This window comes from Aspergillus stella-maris (assembly GCF_047715825.1).
Source record: "Aspergillus stella-maris strain CBS 113639 unplaced genomic scaffold BDV14scaffold_72, whole genome shotgun sequence".
Lineage (NCBI taxonomy): Eukaryota > Fungi > Ascomycota > Eurotiomycetes > Eurotiales > Aspergillaceae > Aspergillus > Aspergillus stella-maris.
Window position 1 is genome coordinate 92014 of NW_027396866.1, and position 20215 is coordinate 112228.

Consider the following 20215-nt stretch of genomic DNA (forward strand, 5'->3'; position numbering starts at 1 on the left):
GCAACACTGCGGGAGATTGTAGGCGCCCGTGGAGAAGGAAACGGGTTGAAAGGGTTGGAGCTCAAAGTGAGACCAACAAGCGGCGGAGGTGGATGGCTAAGATCACCATACCCGATCCCTTTAAACAGAAAGGGTACCTATCTTCAGGGCCCAGGACTCGGAATTCATAAAAAGAGTGCAGGATGAAGAGACCGAAGCAAGCAGTGAAGGCCAAGTCAAACACAGCTGACCAGATACCGATTCCACCAGCAAAAGGGTATGTTTGGGGCAGTGCGGGTACTCTTGTCAGTTGTCTCTGCCCCCCTATGCTTCCCTCTTGTGAGCGCCCATCACGTGGCTGGCCCTCACCGCGGCCCACACCGCCTGAGCGAAGGAGTCGTATGTTTGTTTTGCACCCTGTTATTTTTGGATCTGGTTCCTGAACATGCCCACTGGAGATCCAGTTTGGTTGGGTCTGGGAAGACGCCAGCATTTGGTAAAACATGGATCCAGACGAGATTTCAAAGGTCCTTGGAAAACTCGAACAAACACAAATGACCAAGCAGCCGCCATCATTTTCCACTTACGGCAACTTTTGGCCTCAGGCATATTGTCAACCTCAGGCACCAAGAAGTGGTGATGAATTGAATCTTTTTAAAAGTCCACAAGTGAATTTTGTGAGTGAACATGGTTTTATATTGTCTTTAGAAATCTTATGGAATCCAGTACCTGTATATGAAACTTTTTACCAGTCCGCAAGCTGTAAGAGATTGGACGAGGCTAAAGTTGCGACACCGAATACGTGCTAGTCAGGGAGACTGCCGGTTGTATTTTTATATCCTGTGGAGCTCACTTGGATTCTTGACATCCCCTGCAAAGGACCCTGAAGATCACGGAGAATGAGGATTATCGGCACTTTCGCTGTGCTCTCGCGCGGGGCAAGGCATGTGCTGCCTAAAGCAGGCGCCAGCTACGCCGTTTGGCTGGACGAGGCAGTCTGCCTACAGGGCGCATTCTGTGAGCAACCGCAGGAAAGTGTCAAGGCAGAATCTGGAGAGTCCAAGATCAATTACATCTCATCTGTTACAAGTTTACAAGCGAATTACAGCTCCAAATATGAAGTTCGTTGTCTCTGGCATAAATCCAGTAGAGAATAGCTGAATATATCGAGAAATAGAGTAATTGATATTTAGATAGAGAGCAAAATGCAGTGCTTGCTCGTTGGTCTATAGCATTGGTTGGTGATGCGGCGCGGCTGACTACTACAGTGAGTCTGGCTGGCAGTACCTATGTATCAATCAGCTCATTCATTCGACCTCCTCTTTTATCATTCGCAACTTTCCATCTGTTCTGGACTGTCCTTCCCCTTAAAGTCTCTTCTATCCCCTCCCCTTCGTAAAGTACTCCTCCTACTGCCCGAGTCCTGATTTTGAAATCGAGCATACCCCTCCTCTCGGAACTTTCGACCGTCCGCGTATGTGAAGCTTGTGTCGTGAACTCGGACCGCATTACACTTCCTGAGCCTTCAGCGACGTCAGGAACTCCGCGGTTGGTCGAAATAGCGCCCGGGATTTCGAATCTGAAGATGTCTGATCAAGCGATTATTCGTATTACGAAGGTATCGGCTGTTTACTTGTATCTGAGGCTCTGCCGAATTTCGCGGGCTAACACAAGCTTGAACAATCAGGAAATCAACCAGATAGAAAGCAATGCGGATCTCTGTAAGTGTTGTCTTCGGATATTCTCTGTTTTGGCTTCAGGAACGAGATATTTGTCGTTGGACTTTTCGCTGACTAGTACTACCTTACAGCTATCGCAGTTGACTATGACGAATCCGATATTCGGAATATCAGAGCCATGCTCCTAGGTCCACCTGAGACGCCCTATCAGTTTGGATTCTTTGAGGTGAGTTGTTTCTCCTCGCGCTATGGTTTTGTTTATTAATTCCAAGACAATGCAGTTCACCATCAAGTTCGGAAAAGGTTCGAGCAATCTATACTTTATATACATGGCGATGAGATGATCTAATTTTCTCTAGACTATCCTCAGAAACCTCCAACAGTAAAGGCAGTTACGTCCAATTCGGGAGCGTGCAGATTCAGCCCCAACTTATATGCTAATGGCAAAGTTTGCCTGTAAGTCTTCGGCTCGTTATTCAATCGGCTGAGCCCTCACTAATTTACGCTGCGATACCAGGTCAATTCTCGGGTAAAGCAAGATACTCTGTTCTTCTTCGCCAACCTCAGCTAACATCAGCCAGCACATGGACTGGCGAGCGCGGGGAACAGTGGTCATCAGCACAGGGCTTGGAGTCGGTCCTCCTTTCAATTCAGAGTCTCATGTCGGCAAACCCTTACGAGAACGAACCTGGGTATGAAAATGCCAACTCGCATCAGGACAAAGACAACATGGCGCACTACAAGGCCAAGGTAAACATACCTTATTCAAATCTCGAAAATTCCGCCGCAACACATTGACCGTTTCTAGATCACTCACGAGACGCTACGCATAGCAATCATCCAACCTCTAGAGTCGGCCTTGGATATTTTACCAGACGGAACTGCCAAAATCACCGTCGAGAAGCTCTCGGATGACGACAGTTCTGACGACGAGGACGTCGTCTATGAGAACCCTTTCACCGATCTCCGAAAACGCCGCTTCCTTTGGTATTACGAATCGTACGTCCAGGTAATCGACAAAGAGTCCCAAAAGGATCCGGCACCAAAGCGCCCATTTACAAGAATGCCATTCGAGAGTTGCGGAAATACTATGGACGGCCATTTCAACTATCCCGAGCTGAAGCGACGAGTCAATAATATCAAGAACAAAATCATGGAAGAGACCGAGGATTGGAGGGTACAAGGTCTTCAGGCAGTCAAGGACGAGAAAGGCATCGCGGTGAACCTGAAGCATCAGCATGAACAGATTGTCGAGACGTTGAAGTCGCACAAGAATTTCTCGATTGATTTGGCCCTTGTGGACGACAATCCTTTCGTCTGGACAATGACGTACTTTGGTCGACCAGCGTCACCTCTTGAAGGTGCTATCATCAAGATCAAAATACATCTGAGTCCTCTGTTTCCGAAGGAACAGCCCCGGGTCTTTGTGGATACACCGCTTTCGCACATTCGCATATCGAAGGAGGGAGTACTGTGCTACTTCCCAAGAAAAATTGAGGAGATGCGCCATCACATCGAGGCAATCGTGGGTGTTCTGGAAGAGGAAGAACCACCCTACGACCCACGAACCAACGTCAACCCTGAAGCGGCGAAGTTGTTCTGGGGCTCCCCCGAAGATCGAAGGAAATACAGGAGGACCATACGCAGGGATATCGAGAGATCTGTTGAGTAAGCATTCTAATTGCCTGTAACTTTCATTGCCCCGAGACTCATGAACCGTACAGAGAGGCCTATGAATGAAGCCCCGGGGACGACCGCCCCAGCGCGCTCTTAGCGGGTTCCGTAGGTAGTCCAGAGCTTCAGTTGCGCACAATCATCTTGAAAGTCTCAAAAAAAGATATCATGAACATATCGATGGAGTAAGGAAGGCATTTGGAGCATTTAAGAGCAGACTACGAACTGACTGAAGTGCTTAATTTGTACCGCGGGTTTCTAAGTGTTGTGCTCTGCAATCTGCACGATGTCCAACAGTGTCAGATCAGCTCACAAAGTTGATCGAACAGTATCTCTGTTCTCCGGAGTATTCCCGTACAGGTAGTAATCAAATCGTGATCACAGAGACATGAACTCCGTCCTTAGTACAAACCAGAGCATGGTTAATGTAAGATCGAAGTGCGGTCCGTGTGGGGGACCCTGAGAGAGTAGACATCACGTGCACGGACAGAACGCATGGAGCTAGCCCCAGTCAAGTCCGCCCCAGATCTTTCGATTTATCCGACGGGAGATTAAGACACATTTCTCAGCGTCGGCCCCCTCAACCCCAAGACGCCCTCTTCACTTCTCCCAAACCCAGATTACTCTCCAACCATACGACCAGGTACTACTATCGCCAAAATGACCACTACCAAGCGCCCAACCATGACCCTCGGCACTGTCCTCGTAGTCGGCGGCTGCGGGTTCCTAGGCTCACACATAGTCGACCAACTCCTCAACTTCCCCTCCGAGACGGACCCTAGCGCCGCCATCCCGCGCCCCGAGAACGACTCTCGCTTCGACCACCCATTGCTGGGAGACCGGTACCCGAAGTGCATTGCTAAGGTCGCTGTCGCTGATGTCCGGACGACGAACAACCGTCTCCCCGGCGCGGAGTACCACGAGGCGGACCTTACCTCCACAGAATCAATGCTAAATTTGTTCAAGGCTGTTCAGCCCGATGTGGTCATCCATACCGCGAGCGCGATGCTGACGGACCACAAGCTGCTTTACAAGCTTAATGTTGACGGGACGAAGAATCTCATGGAGGTTGCAGGTGGGGCGAGGGGCGATTGGGGCGGGCAGTGCAAGGCGTTCGTGTACACGAGCTCTGCAAGTGTGATTCACGATACGCAGAGTGACCTACTTAACGTCAATGAGGACTGGCCATTGATCAGGGGCAAGTTGCAGCAGGAGTACTACTCCGACACAAAGGTAAGCCAGCAGAACCACCCAGCTATCTCTGTCTCTCTCTCAATACGCAAGCTAACAAAGCTCTTTTCACAAAAGGCCGAAGCTGAACAAGCAGTCCTAAAATACAACCGCCAATCCCCCACCAAAATGCTCACCTGCGCGCTCCGCCCCTCCGGCATCTTCGGCGAAAAGGACGGCCAGCTCATCATCAAGATGCTCTCCCACGGCGTAACAGCCTCCCCGCTGATCCGCAAAATGCAGCTCGGCGAAAACAACAACCTCTTCGACTTCACATACGTCGGCAACGTCGCCTACTCGCACCTCCTAGCCGCCTACCGCCTATTGGCGATCCACAAGCGCGTAGTCGAAACGGGCCAAGGCGACCTGCTCGACTACGAGCGCGTCGACGGCGAAGCATTCCTCATCACGAACGACCAGCCCGTTTACTTCTGGGACTTCACGCACTATGCGTGGGCGCTGGCGGATAAGGTCGTTGAGTCTAGCCAGGTGTGGGAGTTGCCGGAGTGGTTGCTTGGTCCGGTTGGTGGTCTTGCAGAGGCCGTTTTGGGTATTTTCGGGAAGACGCCGAACCTTACGAGGCGCGCGGTGCGGTATTCTTGTATGACGAGGTATTATTCTTGTGATAAGGCGAAGCAGAGGCTGGGGTATACTCCTGTTGTTCCGCTTGATGAGGGAATTGCGAGGGGTGTTGGGTATTTCCTTGAGAAGTGGCGGTTGGAGGGGGCGGTTGAGAAGAAGGGGCTTTGAGAACAGGGTTTGCTTGCCTCTAAGTGAATTCTCTTGTGCATTTTGTTTCTTTTCCTGTGTACTATATCCATGCTGTTGCAGGGCTACATCTCTAGTTAGTTGAGGTTTGAGCCTAAGTGAATACTTAATCTTGTCAGAACCATTTCCCGAAAGTTTTCACCCCCGCCTCATGATCAACAAACCAGCGCACGCTTCGGGTGCTTAGAGTAGACTTGGAGATCGAGGTCATACTACTTCAAAACCTGGAGATCCTCGAGCAAGTGTCCAATCAGCAACCTACAAGTATGCACCACATCAGCGCATCAAAACTCCCCAAAAGAGCAGGGAATCTGAGACTTCCCGCCTATAAGCACACGTTGGACGAGCCGGCAAGGCAGCACATCCAATGGAGTACGCAGAATTCCCCAGAATGACGATAGTTTGTCCAATATGATGCAGCCCCAGCATGCACATTCTCGGCACTTGACTTGACTTGTGCATGGGAGATGCACCCTAGTCCTACAGTTTAACAACCGCAACAACCCCGAAGAGTGTTCTTGCCTGCCTGGGTTAGCAGTTTCCCTCGCATACAGATGGTTTCTCGAACAGGGTTCGGCTCCGGGATGCAGAATGATGTCCCCGGACGCTCTGTCGGCCATACAGGAAGGGGAAAAAACTGCGGACAGGATGGTAAGCGTAGACTGAGGAGTGGGGGATGGCCCGGAACTGTAGTGCATCTAGTCTGGGGCTTCTTGTTGGCTCTTTTGGGACAGACCTTGGAAGGCTTCCGTTTCTTTGGAACCGGGAATGCATTCTCAGGGAAGGCCGCTTCGTGGGTCTTCAACGATTTCATCAACTCCAGGGAGCTGGACCCAGGGGTATACCCCACCTCCACCTCTATAGCTTCTTATGCGATGGAAGGTTCTCCAATGAGCCGGCGGGCGCGATTGGTTAACCTTCCTAACCAAGAACTTGCTGAGGCGTCCAGCGGTTAGATTCCGGAAATGCCGCGTTCCTTGGGCTCCAATTTTCGTCATATGACCCTGCGCAGAGACAGGTACATCAAGGAACTCAAGTGATTGAGTTTCCTGCCCCAGGTTCTGAGTTTCCATTGTTTGGATGGCACTGCCAGCGGAGACGCGGGAGGCTTGTGGAGAGCAGACTCTTCTCCCCCGCAAATATGGGGATCAATTCAAAACTGGATCCGGATGCGCTGCAAAGTAGGTTGGTCCATGTCCCGTGGTATTGATTGCTGTCTGATCATTCGCGAAGGTTATAGTCTGCAGACAATCCACCTGCGTTGAGGGGATAATGTGCATGCTTGTCAAGGGCTCTTGAGCCGTTGTGGAGCTTGGAAACTGATTCGGCCTGCGGCGGCAAACCACGGCATTCTATGGATGTCCGAACAATAGTTGGGAAAAAGTAAGCATCGTCCTTCAGCGCGAAATGGAAGACTCGGCGGCCATGCTGGGCTTTGGAAACTCGAAAATAGGCTGCGTAACTTCTTTCCAGTCGGCGATCCTGCCCACCTTTCTACCCCGCAGTCCAGCATTCCCAGAGTTCAGGCCTTTGGTCAGATTGGGTTCTCGTCTCGTTGATTATCGCAGCGCTGAAAGATTTTGATGAAGTCTAGGTTCGTCAGTGCGTGAGCCGCTTCATGTCGGACTGAATTGTCTTGAGGCTACTTTCTCTCTGACGGGACTGGCGAAGGTGTGGGTGCAAAAGTACCACGGCAGATGTATTCATGCAAAAGCGACACATCATAGAATCATAGTCGTCTCAAGTCAACCCTTCCGGAAATGATAAACATAGCTCACAGGGTATTGATGGTTCATCAAGTTATGTGGACTGTCAGACTCGAGGATAATTGCTCCCGTATCCAGACAAAAGTATACCTTGACAGGAGGCAACCGAAAGCTCCAAGTATTTCTGTTGAGTGGGCTGCTGTAATAGGACGTTGAACATGGCGTCAAGCGCGACAAATGCCTCCAACAATGAAACGACCTTGCTTATCTGCACGATATGCTCCTCAGCGGCCATTTTCACATCCGCTTAGCGGTAATCCACCAGGATGCTCCTAGTTTCTGATGATGACATGATCGGAGAGAAAGAAGTATAGTGAGAGGACTTCCTTTTGGGTCTGGACGCAGCCTCCCATGGGACAACTAAGCACCTGATGCTGTTACCGTAGCTGTGCCATTAAAGTGGCGCTCTTGTAGTCCAATAAGACGTGGAATAACGGGCCGCATACAGAGTGCTCCATAATGCACTGCACCTCCATGCAATAGCAATGATTCTTATAGGAGTCGAGATGGGAACAACCTTTCATATTGGAGGACAAGGTGGGACAAAACACTGAATCTGGCACCGACTAGAATGGCGACCGAATAATATGTACGGCCCAGTTGAATGATCAACGGCGAAGCGTTGAGGGCTCTCCATGAGCGATGCCGGCTTACGGTTTTGGTTTCAAGCTGAAGCTTTTCGCGATTGGGACCAAGTCCACGATATTGATGACTGCTTATATCCATGGGTATATATATTTGGCAATTTCGGATGACGACATTAAGAAAATTCGACAGCACACGATCGGTAGGAGTCAGCAGTGGCCCGCCTATCGCAGCAAAATATACGGTATCTCCCCCCGAACAACAAGCCGTCTCGACATCCAGCACCATAAAGTATAGTTGACGCTAATGCTGGAAGGACCGGGATGCTGACGAATAGCGGACTGCTCCCACCCGAGGGTAAGAAACACGGGACCTGGCCAAGTGTACAGCCGTGAGGACGCCGTTTTGTTGACTGCACTGGTGGGCTCGAAAGTGCAGGATGGTAAGATGCTTTTCTGCAGGATATATTGACCCTTCGTTCCGTGACCTGGGAAGCTTGGAATGTATCTGTTTGTGGCGTCCTCGATTGTAGGAGTGGAGCAGGCGATCATACAATGCTAGAGGCTAGAGCAGATCAGACCCATACTTCGACAGGTAAACTGGACTCGATGTTGTTTGGAGTAGTGAACAGAGGAGACTCCAGTCGAGGATCTGAACGAGTCCGTGATTTAATTGTATAAGATAATCTGATCGACAGCCAGGGATCAGAAAACAGCAAGAGCAGTAGTGAATGTTTGGGCTTCCATGTTGGAGATCCACGAAGAGCAAGGACAGGCTCCACGTGATCCTCCCGTTGGCCGTTTCTCCGCTAGTCGGATCTTAGTCAGGCCGCCATTACACATTGGTTGCTGTGCTCTTACCGTACCATACCCCTGGCTTCACCGGAATCTGCAGCCCAAACCTCTCCCTGCTAGCCGTACTTTCGGCAGCAGTACGCTTTGGCGTATCAGTTGGTATTATTGATCCTCCCACGCTTTCCCAGTCTACCTTACTTTCTCTCATCATCGCTCTGCAGTCTGCTCTCCTCGACTTCTTTTTCTCGTCTGCCCTTTCACTGAACCCTCTTTTACTCGTTTCCACTTGCTTGTTTATTGCTGCTCTTTCTCCCATTACCCTTATCGGCCACCCAAATCACCTTCCACCCAGCCATCCTTACTCGGAAGTTAACTGGTGTGGATCGACCTGGCTTCGCGTTGACCGTCGCGCCATTGAAACCCCCCGCATAGCCGCTTTCTTTACACTGCGTTCCAAGTGTTGACTTGTCTACTTCTTACGTGATCACTGGCTCCTTTTTGTGCTCTTCTTCTACCTCAAAAAAAGAGTATAATCTTGCGGTTGCGTCTACAATTTCAATCGGGTTTCCATTGCGGTAGGGCTGCTCGTGCTCTTTCCACTCCCCGCATTCCGCCATGGCCGGTCAATGCAACGAATGAATCCATAGCCAACGAACGAGGGCACCCGCTCTGCCCAGCAGACGGTTCTGCTCAATTCCTCTATAAACCCCTCCGATCGAAATATATCCTTGACTGGTTCTCCGACAGGGACCGGCCCCCTCCCTCCGGCGGTGTTGTCTCGCCAGCATGGCGGGCAATGACACGAACAATGTACAATACCTCACTCCTCCGGCCGTGACTGCCTTGCGGCAGGAGGCCAGAAGTGTCGAATCGAAAAAGTACCCTACAATGCGTACCTCGAGCAGTGAGAATATGCGGGAAGAGCGGCAAGATTTGAGGGAAGCCGCGGAACAAACCTTGAATGTTATTGTCGATTTGGATCTGGAAGGCCGGGTCAAGTGGGTTAGCCCATCTTGGAATCAAGTCGTCGGTACGGCACCAGAGACTATACAAGGGCAAATGATTTCCGATGTTTTGGTGGACAACAAAAGTGCATTCTGCGACGCGATAGAATCACTCATGCAGGACGACTCTCGCAGCCGTTTTATCCGGGTCTCAATACAGCTGGGCCCCGAAAGCGTGCTGAAGACTTCACCTGAGTCACAACCACAGGACTCTGAACACGCAGTTGATGCGTGCGATAATGGAGAGAAGCCTTCATCTGAGGTGGGGGCGCGTGGACCTGACATCTTAAATCTGGAGGGCCAAGGGATTATGGTCTACGACCGCACCGCAGAGGGGGTCTCACACGTAAGTCTCAAATTTGCAGCTTTGGCAGCACGCACAACTAACACGAACCGCGCATAGACCATGTGGATGTTGCGACCATTTTCTAGGCCACGAGAGGTCACTATCGATCTACCATCGTTACTGGTAGAGTCCCTAGGCGTTGGAGCCGAGGTGCTTGCCAACTACCTGACTGTGCTGGCAGAAGCCGCTGCCAATGAACCTGACCAATCCAAACATCCTGCCCCGGAGCCCATATTATGTCGGATCTGTGAGCGCCAGATAACTCCTTGGTGGTTTGAGAAGCATTCGGATCTTTGTCTTCAGGAACACCAAGCAGAAATGGATGTTCAGATTGCTCAAGAGAACCTCAATGAACACCGCCACGCAATTGTGAAAGTGCTAGATGCTTTGGAAGCAAGACAGGGTCGACCAACGACTCCCCACGAGGGTGGCCCTCCTCCTTTACCGCAACCAGAGTATAAAGGGTTGCCGATTGGACCCCCGCCACTCGCGTCAGGGCCTTCATCGGGCTCGACGTCCAACTCTAGCTCTTCTCCTGCTACCCCTCCGAGATCCAGGGATCAGTCTGTTTCGGGAATGAACCATGCACGCGGGCGGTCGTTCGCAGTGCGTCGGCCCCTGGCCCGGGTCGCTGAGCTAATCCTGGACCTCTGCGATACAGCCTTGGAGATCAACATGCCAGTCCTCAAGGATACTCGTGGTGATAATGACGACGAACTGCGTACCATGTCACCACAGTCGGAATCTCGTATGTCTCAGGTGATTAATTGGCAATCACCTAGCTCCAACACCCTAGAACAGGAGCAGGGGCTTGCTGTATTATGTACAGACACCGAGGAAGCTGCAAAAGCTAAAGTTGACGCTGTTGTCCGTCATCGCAGGATTGTGGAATATGCCGAAAGAATTCGCATTGAATATACAGTTCTAGTCGAAGAATGTATTGCCGCCGCTTTGAGGAAAGCTGAACGTATCGCTGCCGGTCAACTGAGTGATACCAGCTCCTCCGATGACGAGGGAGCGCCAGACGTCACCATCCCAGACCCAGCGGCTTCTTCAACCTCTCTTCTTACACGAAATGCAGGCCATGAATCTGAGCTTCCCCCACCTGTATCAGCTTTGACCATGACGATGAACAATACTTCCGACCGATTCCGTTCAGGTCAATCCTCTGACGGCAAAGCCTCATCTGTCGCTGTTTCAACTGGCCCCTCTAGCCCCATGGAGTGTCCGACGCCCCGATCACACAAAAGTGCGATCGGATTACTAGGTACCTCTCAGCCGCCACGAAGGGGGTTGTCAATGGCGGAGTTCGATTCAGGCGATCAAAGTGATAGCAGCATTGTCTCGTCCACCATCCCTGGAGCTGTGCGAACGGACTCGCCTTCGTCTGATCGAAGTTTAGATCGTAAGCGCAAGAGCCTGGTGCTTCCAGGACTCTCTGGCTCACCTCGACGCCAGCATTCTCCTGCCAGAACGTCTGGTCCGCATTCACCGTTACGCATGCCCAAAGGCCGCATATCTACTGGCCCTGAACATTTTTCATCTCCGATTGTCTCACCGTCCGCAAACATAGGCGAGCTGGCTCTTCACCATTATCGACACCACCGCCGTCAGTCATCTACGGCCTCTTCCGATGTCCCTAGGCCGCCTGTCTCACCTCACTTGACCACCGCCAGTCAACCTCAACCACGCCCAGTACCTCCGTCCATCAAGGACTTTGAAATCATCAAACCCATTAGTAAGGGTGCCTTTGGGAGTGTTTACTTGTCAAAAAAGAAAACGACCGGTGAATACTATGCTATCAAAGTGCTCAAAAAGGCAGACATGGTTGCTAAAAATCAGGTCACCAATGTTAAGGCCGAACGAGCGATCATGATGTGGCAAGGAGAAAGTGACTTCGTTGCGAAGCTCTACTGGACTTTTTCGAGCAAGGACTATCTCTACCTGGTCATGGAGTACCTTAACGGGGGAGATTGTGCTTCACTTGTCAAAATCTTAGGCGGCTTGCCGGAAGATTGGGCCAAAAAGTATATCGCCGAGGTTGTACTAGGCGTGGAGCACCTTCACGGTCGAGGAATTGTGCATCGTGACCTCAAACCTGACAATCTACTCATTGACCAAAAGGGTCATCTCAAGCTGACTGATTTTGGTTTGTCTCGCATGGGTCTTGTTGGACGTCAAAAGCGCGTTCTCAAGAGCATGAACGAACATGTGGTCGACAACTCAAAACAAGGCTCCTTTCCTCGGGCCACCTCGATCGCCTCGTCCCGCTCAGCTTCGTTTGATTTCCAGGGCAACAGTTCGCCAGGGTCTACCCCATTGATCACACCAGATGTGGCAAACAGCATGCCTCAGCCGTCCTACTTCAGCTTGAACCAGGGTGGTCTCAGCCGACAGACTTCTCGCCGAGCATCCGGTTATCGCAGTGATAGCGGTGGCAGCGAAAACCTCCATGGCATATTCCGTACTTTGTCACTGAATGAAGGCGATGAAACACCTGGCGCTCTGCCCATCCCTCATCCACCTGAAAGTGCGCACGAGGATGAGGCCCCAAGTGAGGCCGGGGAGTCTCCTTCTCTGCAGCCGCTTCAACCGACTCAGAGTAATGTATCAACCGGAACACCACCCCAACAAGCTATGATGCCACCATTAATGGCACTTTTTGATCCTGAAGATCATAACCGACGATTTGTCGGTACGCCAGATTACCTGGCACCGGAGACAATAAACGGGGTCGGGCAGGATGAAATGAGTGACTGGTGGTCTTTGGGCTGTATAATGTTTGAGTTTCTGTTTGGTTACCCGCCTTTCAATGCGGGGACCCCGGACGAGGTTTTCGATAACATCCTCTATCGAAGAATCAACTGGCCAGAGGAGCTTGAAGAGTTGGCGACACCCGAATCTATCGATCTGATGAACAAGCTCATGGCCATCAATCCCCGCGACCGAATCGGCGCCAATCTCGAAGAAAAGTACCCCAATGGCGGAGCCGAGATCCGAGATCATCCCTGGTTCTCTGACATCAGCTGGGACACTCTCTTAGAGGATAAAGCGCAGTTTGTCCCCAACTTGGAGAATCCAGAAGATACGGAGTACTTTGACGCCCGTGGCGCCACACTCCAGGCTTTCACCGAAGAGGACGAGAGCTCCCCCCACCCTCCTGTCACCACTGGCTCGTACAGTGATCGACCCCACGACGCACTCAATAGAGTTCGCTCCCAGGTCAACTCTATGAAGCGGCCCCTGATGCCTTTGCACATTCCCCCTCATGTCCGAGAGACTCGAGAGTCTCGGAATCGAAGACTAAGCGAGCCTTCATCGGCTGATGACTTTGGGAATTTTGCATTCAAGAACCTCACAATGCTTGAAAAGGCCAATAAGGACGTGATACAGAGGATGAGGCAGGAGGCGATTCAAGCGCAACAACGCCACCCTAGCAACTCTGGAAATCATCAGCTTCCTCAACAAACTCAGAGTCAGGCCCAGCCCCAATCTCAACCCCAAGGCCAAGGTCCTACGCCGCCTTTGCCTGGGCCATCTCTGGAAGGCAGCCCTCTGCCAATGTCGCTCCAGCGGACGATGTCCCAGTCGAAGGGAAACAATAGACCTGCGTCGCCGTCTGCACTCAGCCAAGCGAATTCATCACCAAGTCGACCATCACAACCTTCGTCTCCGCTTCTCGTTCAGTTTAGTACTGGGCATAACCATGAACGTAGGAAAACGTCAGGTTCGTCCTCGACAACAACCTCGCACCAATCTAGCGGATCATTTCAGCCCGCGCCTGCCGATCCAAATCGTGCGGCAAACAACTCCAAATTTGGCTCTGTGGCATCGTCTCCTATCAAAACAGGGAGAGGTGGGACACACTCACCCGACAAGGGAGTTCCAATTCCAAGTCGTCAAGGCAGCGCCTCAACAAGAACGCGGTCACAGACAATTGGATCTCAAGATGGTGGCGAATTGTCTTCGTCTCTTGCTAGAGAAACTTATGTCGCCGGCCATCATAAGCGGCGAAGTCAGTTGTTTGATGTCTCTCCTTCCTCATCAGACAACGAAGATCCCCGCACAAAGGCGCTGTTGAAAGTACAACGGCGCCGCCAAAGCTCAAGGCGGCTTTCACATATCAACATTGCTGATGGTCCCTTTTTCCGGCCACTGGATATACTTATTTGTGAAGATCATCCCATCTCACGCCTGGTCATGGAGCGTCTGTTTGAGAAACTCCGATGTCGTACTATCACTGTTGCAAATGGTGCCGAAGCCGTGCGGTACGCGCTTAGTGATGTGCAGTTTGACATGATCATGACTGAATACAAACTTCCCCAAGTCAACGGTGCCGATGTTGCACGGATGGTCAGAGAGTCACGGAGTGCTAATCGCCATACGCCCATAGTCGCTGTCACCGGCTACCTGAAAGATCTTCCGGAGATGCATCATTTCGACACGCTCATTGAGAAGCCACCGACTTTGACGAAGTTTACCGAGGTACTATGCAAGTTTTGCCAATGGAAGCCGCCTCCGAAAGACTACAACCTCTCGACCTTTACAACAAGCTCATCCGCCCGGCAGACACCCCCCGCTCAAATTGAGCATAGTCCAAGTTCAACGGTATCGTCTGGTTTTGCACTTGTGCCATCCAGTTCCTATCGAGGATCCAGTCGTGAGGACTCGATTGGCAGCAGTTACTTTGGTGATTTAGATTCGATCAAAGCTGAAGATGTTCCTGTCATCCTTAGTCGGCAAACGGATGACTGGGGCCATAACGCAGGGGGTTTGGGCATATCTGAGGACTCCAGCACCACACAAGAACCAGCAGATGCAAGACGTGAGTCCCAGAAAACAGTACCATTCCCCAGCCTACCTCACGCCGTCTCAAGTCCGCCAGCTTTGAGTCCCTCAGGTATGCTTACGCCACGCAAACAGCGCTCCAGTGAAGCAATTCGAGCAAAGAGAGAATCTCTCGAGCGAAAACGGTACGAATGTGCAGAATCTGGCGACGACGAGGACGAAGAACTCGGAACGCTGCCACCTCGGACGCAAAGCCCACGAAACCGCCCGAATCGCCCTGGCTCTAAGCTGGGAATCGAGATGATGAGGACTAACAGCAGAGGCAGCGTAATCAGCACTGGCGAAGATGTTTTCAGAAAGGACAAAGACGTTCATGAAGGTGGCAAGAGCGGGTCCGATGATGGAGATGAAATAACGGGTGCCGTCGCGAAGTCATCCCGCAATTCTCTGGAAAGCAGGTTCGAGGAGCTCAGCATTCCGGAAGAAGCTATCCTGCCATCCATCGAAGACGAGTTGAGTCCCAACTCTCCATCGCCCATCGCTCTGGCCTCGAGGTCGATGCTCTTTACCCCTGACGCCAAACCGCCTTTCTCTCGGTATATTACTGAAATCTACAAACGCGAGGGTAGTCGATCTGGCTCCGAGTCTCCGAAACGGGGACACATCACCCCACCTGTTGTTTTCCGTACCGGTGCTGAGGGTTCAAGCCAACCTTTGCCAACCACTCCGCCTATTGTCTTGTCGGATGACTCTGGGGACGTAGGATTAGAACAGTCAGCTTCCCCTCCTATTGACTCGGATGCCACACCTAGACCCATGCATACGCCGTTACCAAACACGGATCCTGAGACTACTCCTCGACCAGGGAAATAGCCGCATACCTTGAATCACTGCCCTTCTTGTCGTCATAAAGGCTGGTTCTGTACCACGAGAAATCCCTCGTACCAGGACAACTCCCATAAAACTTCTACACGCCCACTCACGCCCCCATTCTTATGACTAAACTCTTACGTTCTCCACTTGTTCCATTACAATCTGTCAAAATATTTCCTTCCTGTTCAGGGCTTAAGCGGGTGTTCCGGCGTGCTATTTATTACCTATCCATTACTTCACTTGACCGGCGGTCTCATTTTGCATTCCTTTGCTATCGAAAACATTTTCTTTATCATCCAATGATCGTCTCATAATACTCTTTGCAGGAAGAACTCCTCCAACTCCATCGCGTGTTATCTGCGGTTTTCTTTTGTTTGTATTTACCTATCCGGCTTGGCACTTGCTCGCCTGGCAGCCCATCTTCAAGACTGCATGTATGTTACATACTACTTTATCAGATATAAATCCTTAAAAGGGTTATGCCGCGTCAAATTTCAACTGAGTTACGATGTTGCGTGTTTGTTCGTCTTCGTCTTCTTAGTTTAAGACGGTGAGGTGTTACAGGATATATATATATAGAATTGACGTGTTTACAGATTCCTACCCTGTGCTTCATCCCGGTTCTAATAAAAGAATACAAGTATATATCCAATGGATAAGATTTACCCTTTCCCAAAGCAACAGTCATTTCATATTGATTTAAGACCGAGTACGGAGTCCATTCATTGCACCTGTGTGCAGCGGTATTGAATAGCTTAAGTACCTAACCGTACTCAACCGTCTCACTATGCCTTAGTTATAAGTGACTTCTGAAGGGAGAACAAACAAGAACCACCTATGGAATATAAGTGAGGAGACATAGGTGTATGCAATCCTTAATCTCAATCTCAATTTCTAGTCCAAACAACCAGGGAGAAATGTATATGAAGATGAAATTATTGAATTAAACCAACAGATAACTAACTTCTAGCGCGGACTTTTACCACCGAGCTTGATAAATTCGAGTTAAGTGAGATGTACAGCGTTTAGCGTGTACCGTAGATTCTGAACGCGTGGAACACATGAGCAAATTTCCAGAAAGAATAGAAAAAAAGTTAAGGAATCGGGTGTACAGTGTAAGCCAAAACTTGACAGAGTGAGTAATTGGAGGGAATGTGGAACAAGACGATAAATGTCAATGGATAGATACTGTAAATATCAGATGAGAAGGAACAAAGTCAGCAAGCCGCCATATGGTGTATGAGTCAAGGAAAGGAGCGCTCGATGGCTTATGTGGAAACAAAGAATCGAGAGTAGATGCAGAGTATGAGGTCGAGATGCGAGTTAAAGGGAGTGATATATGGCAATATATTCAAGGAAGGGTATTAGAGGCGCAAGGAGAGGGTAGAGAGCAAAGCGAGGAAGAAGGGTAAAGCACGAGCAATCTATGTATGCATGCAAGTAAGGTCAAGCACGCGATAAAACATCAACTCATTGCGTCTTCTCGTTCTGGTGTTGAGAGGAAGGCGAGACCGAGCGAATCTGAGCACTCGACGAAGGACCTTGCTCGGAGGACCGGCCTTGCTCCATGAGGTCGTGCTGTTGGGTGCTGTGGGACCTGGTGCGGAAGAAGCGGTTGCGGGTCACGGAGGCTAGGCTGGCTCCGCCGCCGGACTCCGTGGAGCGGCGAGGTTCGCTGTTGTTGTTGGGGACGGCGAGGTTGGAGCGGGAGGTGTTAGCGGAGGGACGTCGACGGGCGGACTCCTGGCTCTGACGCTCTGCTTCTTCTTCCTGGATGCGGCGCTCGGCGATCACCTGGCGGACTGCGGTTTCGGTGGCGGGGCTACGTGCTTCGAAGACGTCGCCCATGATGTCCTCTGTTGAGATATCACGCATACCTAGCGAGAAGTCGACGTGCTTTCTCGAGATCGAGACGCCACGAGCTCGGTTATTGGCGGTAACCATACCCTTGCGGAGGATAGAGGGGCGACGAGCGGTCGCTGGGCTGTTACCGGGGTGGTGTTGCTCTTCGCTCAATGGGGTAGCGGGAGGGCGACCATTATCGTTAGCTGGGGCAGCGGTTGCAGCCTGGTATGTTGGGGGGTAGCCAGCAACGTGATACGGAATATCAACACTGGCACCTTGGAGGTTCATGCGTGGTCCTTCAATACCAATTTCTTGTAGGGCAACCATGAGCATGCAAATGAACTTGTTGCGGCGTTGCAGACGGAGACCTTCGTTTTGCCAGTTCGACTTGTAGAAGAAAACAACGTTAAGGGTGACGGAGAAGTTCTCGGTGACTGATCGCAACTCGGTAAGAATGTTCATCTGAAATTCACGACGTTCACTGCGGACGAATTCAAGCAGACGCTGGCGAAGTGCATCCATCTGTTCGAGGGTTGTACCATACTTGATAACAATGGGGACAGCTTCGGCAAGGGCTCCAGATCTCCGCTGGTTGAGAACGAAAAGAGTATTCAGATAACTGTTCGGAGCTTGGACGATGTGACCTTGCATTTTCTTGAACTCAGTGTAGAGAAGCGAAATCTGCTTGACGTAGTAGTCATCACCCAGACCGGCATCACCAGAGTTACCATAGATGGTGACACGGTCACCAACATCGAACGGATGCTTGACGAAGACGAAAACAACGGACTGAAGGAACTCTTGAGCGGTAGCGGAGAAGAGCCAAGACAAAGCGAGGATACTGGAACCAGCGGAAGTAAGGACACCAGCGGCAGAGGTCGAGATCAATGTCAAGAAGACAATGATAGCAATGACGGCGACGAAGAACTCAAAAACGTTGCCGAGTCTGGAAACAACCGAATCGAGATCCTTCAAAGATGCAGTGATGGCCTTGCGTTCGCGGCCGATTTCTACACAGACTGCCTCGAGCTCCTCCATAGAGATATCACCATTCATGTCCTTGTCGAACATGCTGAAAGCGGCTTCAGCCTCCTCATTGTCATCGAAAGCCTCCTTCAGATCACCTGGGAACACTGTATCGAAACCTTCACGCACGAATGTCCGGTAGAGACGGCGAGCCAAGGTCTGACACCCACTTGTTGTTCTAAGAAGAGCCAGAACAACTGTCGAGGGATGGCTACTGCTGTTGACTTTCCGACCAGTAAAATCCGCTGCAACCGCGCCAGCCACATCTCCGACCTTGTTCAAAGCGCCTAGAGCAATTCCTCGGGCCTTGCCAACGTACTGCAAGGGGGTCTTCGTACCACTTCCAGAGTTGTCTTGCTTCTCCTCGAAGGCTTCGTCCGTTTCGGTGATTTTGTCCCGAGAAAATGCGTAAAGCTTGGTCAGACTGCCGATTTGGAATTTGTTGATCTCGATACGATCTGAGTATGTTCGCCGGTGGAAGCTCATGGCAATGAGCTGGAGAAGAAACTTTTCGACGAGGTTAAGGACAGTCCAAACGAAAATCGAGATAATGATCTTGTTGAGGGTGTTCTCCCAGCTGTGAGTACCAGAATCGCCATCAACATGGTGGTTTTTCATGGTGGGCAGAAAAGAAATCTCTATTCCCAACCACCAGAGAAAGAGGGTAACCGGCAGTTCCAATTGTATAGCAACGTCGCGCCATTTCTTTGAGCTGTTGGTGAAGATACTGGCAACCAAGTTGATAGGGCCAGGCAGGAGTTTCGCAACAATCTATCACCACACGTAAGCTTATGCACATGGGGCGAGACTACAAGGGGGAACAGCGAGGGACTTTTGAGACATACTCTTCCGGCCCACAATGTCAACCAGACGATTTCCAACCAGACTGAGAACCAGAGTAACTCGACACCACCGACACTTGCGTCAGGAAAGGCCAGAGCGCCAACGAGCAGTGGAATAAGAAGGATCAGAACGAGAGGCACAATGTAAGTGAAGTAGCGGACGATGAAGCTAGATTCGTGGAGTTTCTTGACGAACTTGGAGATCCCAGTAGAAGGGTTTTCGGGCGGGTTGTAGACTGCAGCCTTCTCGTGCAATGGATTTGTAGCCTCGTCAAACTCATCGATGTCTTCGGCCCTGCGCGAACGGGATCGGTTCAGGGAGTGAGCATCGCCGTTGCTTCGGGCGTCCTTCTCAGTATGTTGAGTGGAGCGCGAAGCTACTCGCTCGGCTTCAAGCACTGCGAGATCATCTTCGAGTCGCATCCGTTGCTCGCGCGCAGCCGACGGTGAACGGCTTGTCTTGTCGAAATCTTGAAAGGTGGTATCAACTTGAAGGTGACGGGAAGGACCCTCATTGTAGTGAGGTCGCGAGCCATCATGATGGTAGCGATCTTCGTCGATTGTTGGGGAAGAGCCATCGCTACTAGACCCAGCCCTGCCTCTTCTCTCAGGCTCTGGATACGACGGCTCTGGTATCTCCTTCACGGGAGTCGACATGGTGGCACCGGGCCAGACGAGCCGACGTGAGGTAGACTAGTAGAAAGAGCTGTCGATGGGATGTGAGAGGTGCGGAGACTTTCAAAGTATATCGTAATTAGTGAGGGAAACGACAGGAAGGTTGATTAGGTAGAAAATAGGAAAATAAGAGAGAGAAAGGAGGAGAATGAGCGATGGAGTAAGGACGAGAAGCGAAACAAAGAAGATACAGGGAATTGAAATGATGATGATGCAGGGAGGGAAGCAGGAGAAAAAGATTGACAGCGCAAAGCAGCAGCGAAGGGTCAGAGGCGAGACAAACGGAGATGAGGGTGGGGAAGCTCCCGAAAGAGTGGCTCTTATACTTACTCGCTCTCGAG

General features: G+C 51.0%; 4 protein-coding genes across 4 annotated transcripts; 3 read left to right on the forward strand and 1 right to left on the reverse strand.

Annotated features, from left to right (window-relative positions):
- Positions 1–1284: 1284 nt before the first annotated feature.
- Positions 1285–3836, forward strand: BDV14DRAFT_181613 (ubiquitin-conjugating enzyme E2). The gene is made up of 9 exons (XM_073770088.1): positions 1285–1597; positions 1667–1700; positions 1790–1884; positions 1940–1961; positions 2018–2114; positions 2176–2187; positions 2240–2408; positions 2467–3326; positions 3383–3836. Exons 1-9 carry the CDS (start codon positions 1565–1567, stop codon positions 3396–3398), a joined length of 1338 nt encoding a protein of 445 aa, XP_073623856.1. The 5' UTR covers positions 1285–1564; the 3' UTR covers positions 3399–3836.
- BDV14DRAFT_192647 (C-3 sterol dehydrogenase/C-4 decarboxylase) lies at positions 3619–5312 on the forward strand (the record flags this gene model as incomplete). The annotated part of the gene is made up of 3 exons (XM_073771661.1): positions 3619–3630; positions 4008–4565; positions 4641–5312. 3 exons carry the CDS (start codon positions 3619–3621, stop codon positions 5310–5312), a joined length of 1242 nt encoding a protein of 413 aa, XP_073623857.1.
- Positions 5313–8667: 3355 nt separating this feature from the next.
- Positions 8668–16127, forward strand: BDV14DRAFT_181624 (protein kinase RIM15). The gene is made up of 2 exons (XM_073770089.1): positions 8668–9825; positions 9883–16127. Exons 1-2 carry the CDS (start codon positions 9262–9264, stop codon positions 15484–15486), a joined length of 6168 nt encoding a protein of 2055 aa, XP_073623858.1. The 5' UTR covers positions 8668–9261; the 3' UTR covers positions 15487–16127.
- Positions 16128–16956: 829 nt separating this feature from the next.
- On the reverse strand, positions 16957–19856 carry BDV14DRAFT_204293 (Mechanosensitive ion channel family; the record flags this gene model as incomplete). The annotated part of the gene is made up of 2 exons (XM_073774501.1): positions 16957–19128; positions 19203–19856. The coding sequence occupies 2 exons, from the start codon at positions 19854–19856 to the stop codon at positions 16957–16959; spliced, it is 2826 nt and encodes a 941-aa protein (XP_073623859.1).
- Positions 19857–20215: the final 359 nt, after the last annotated feature.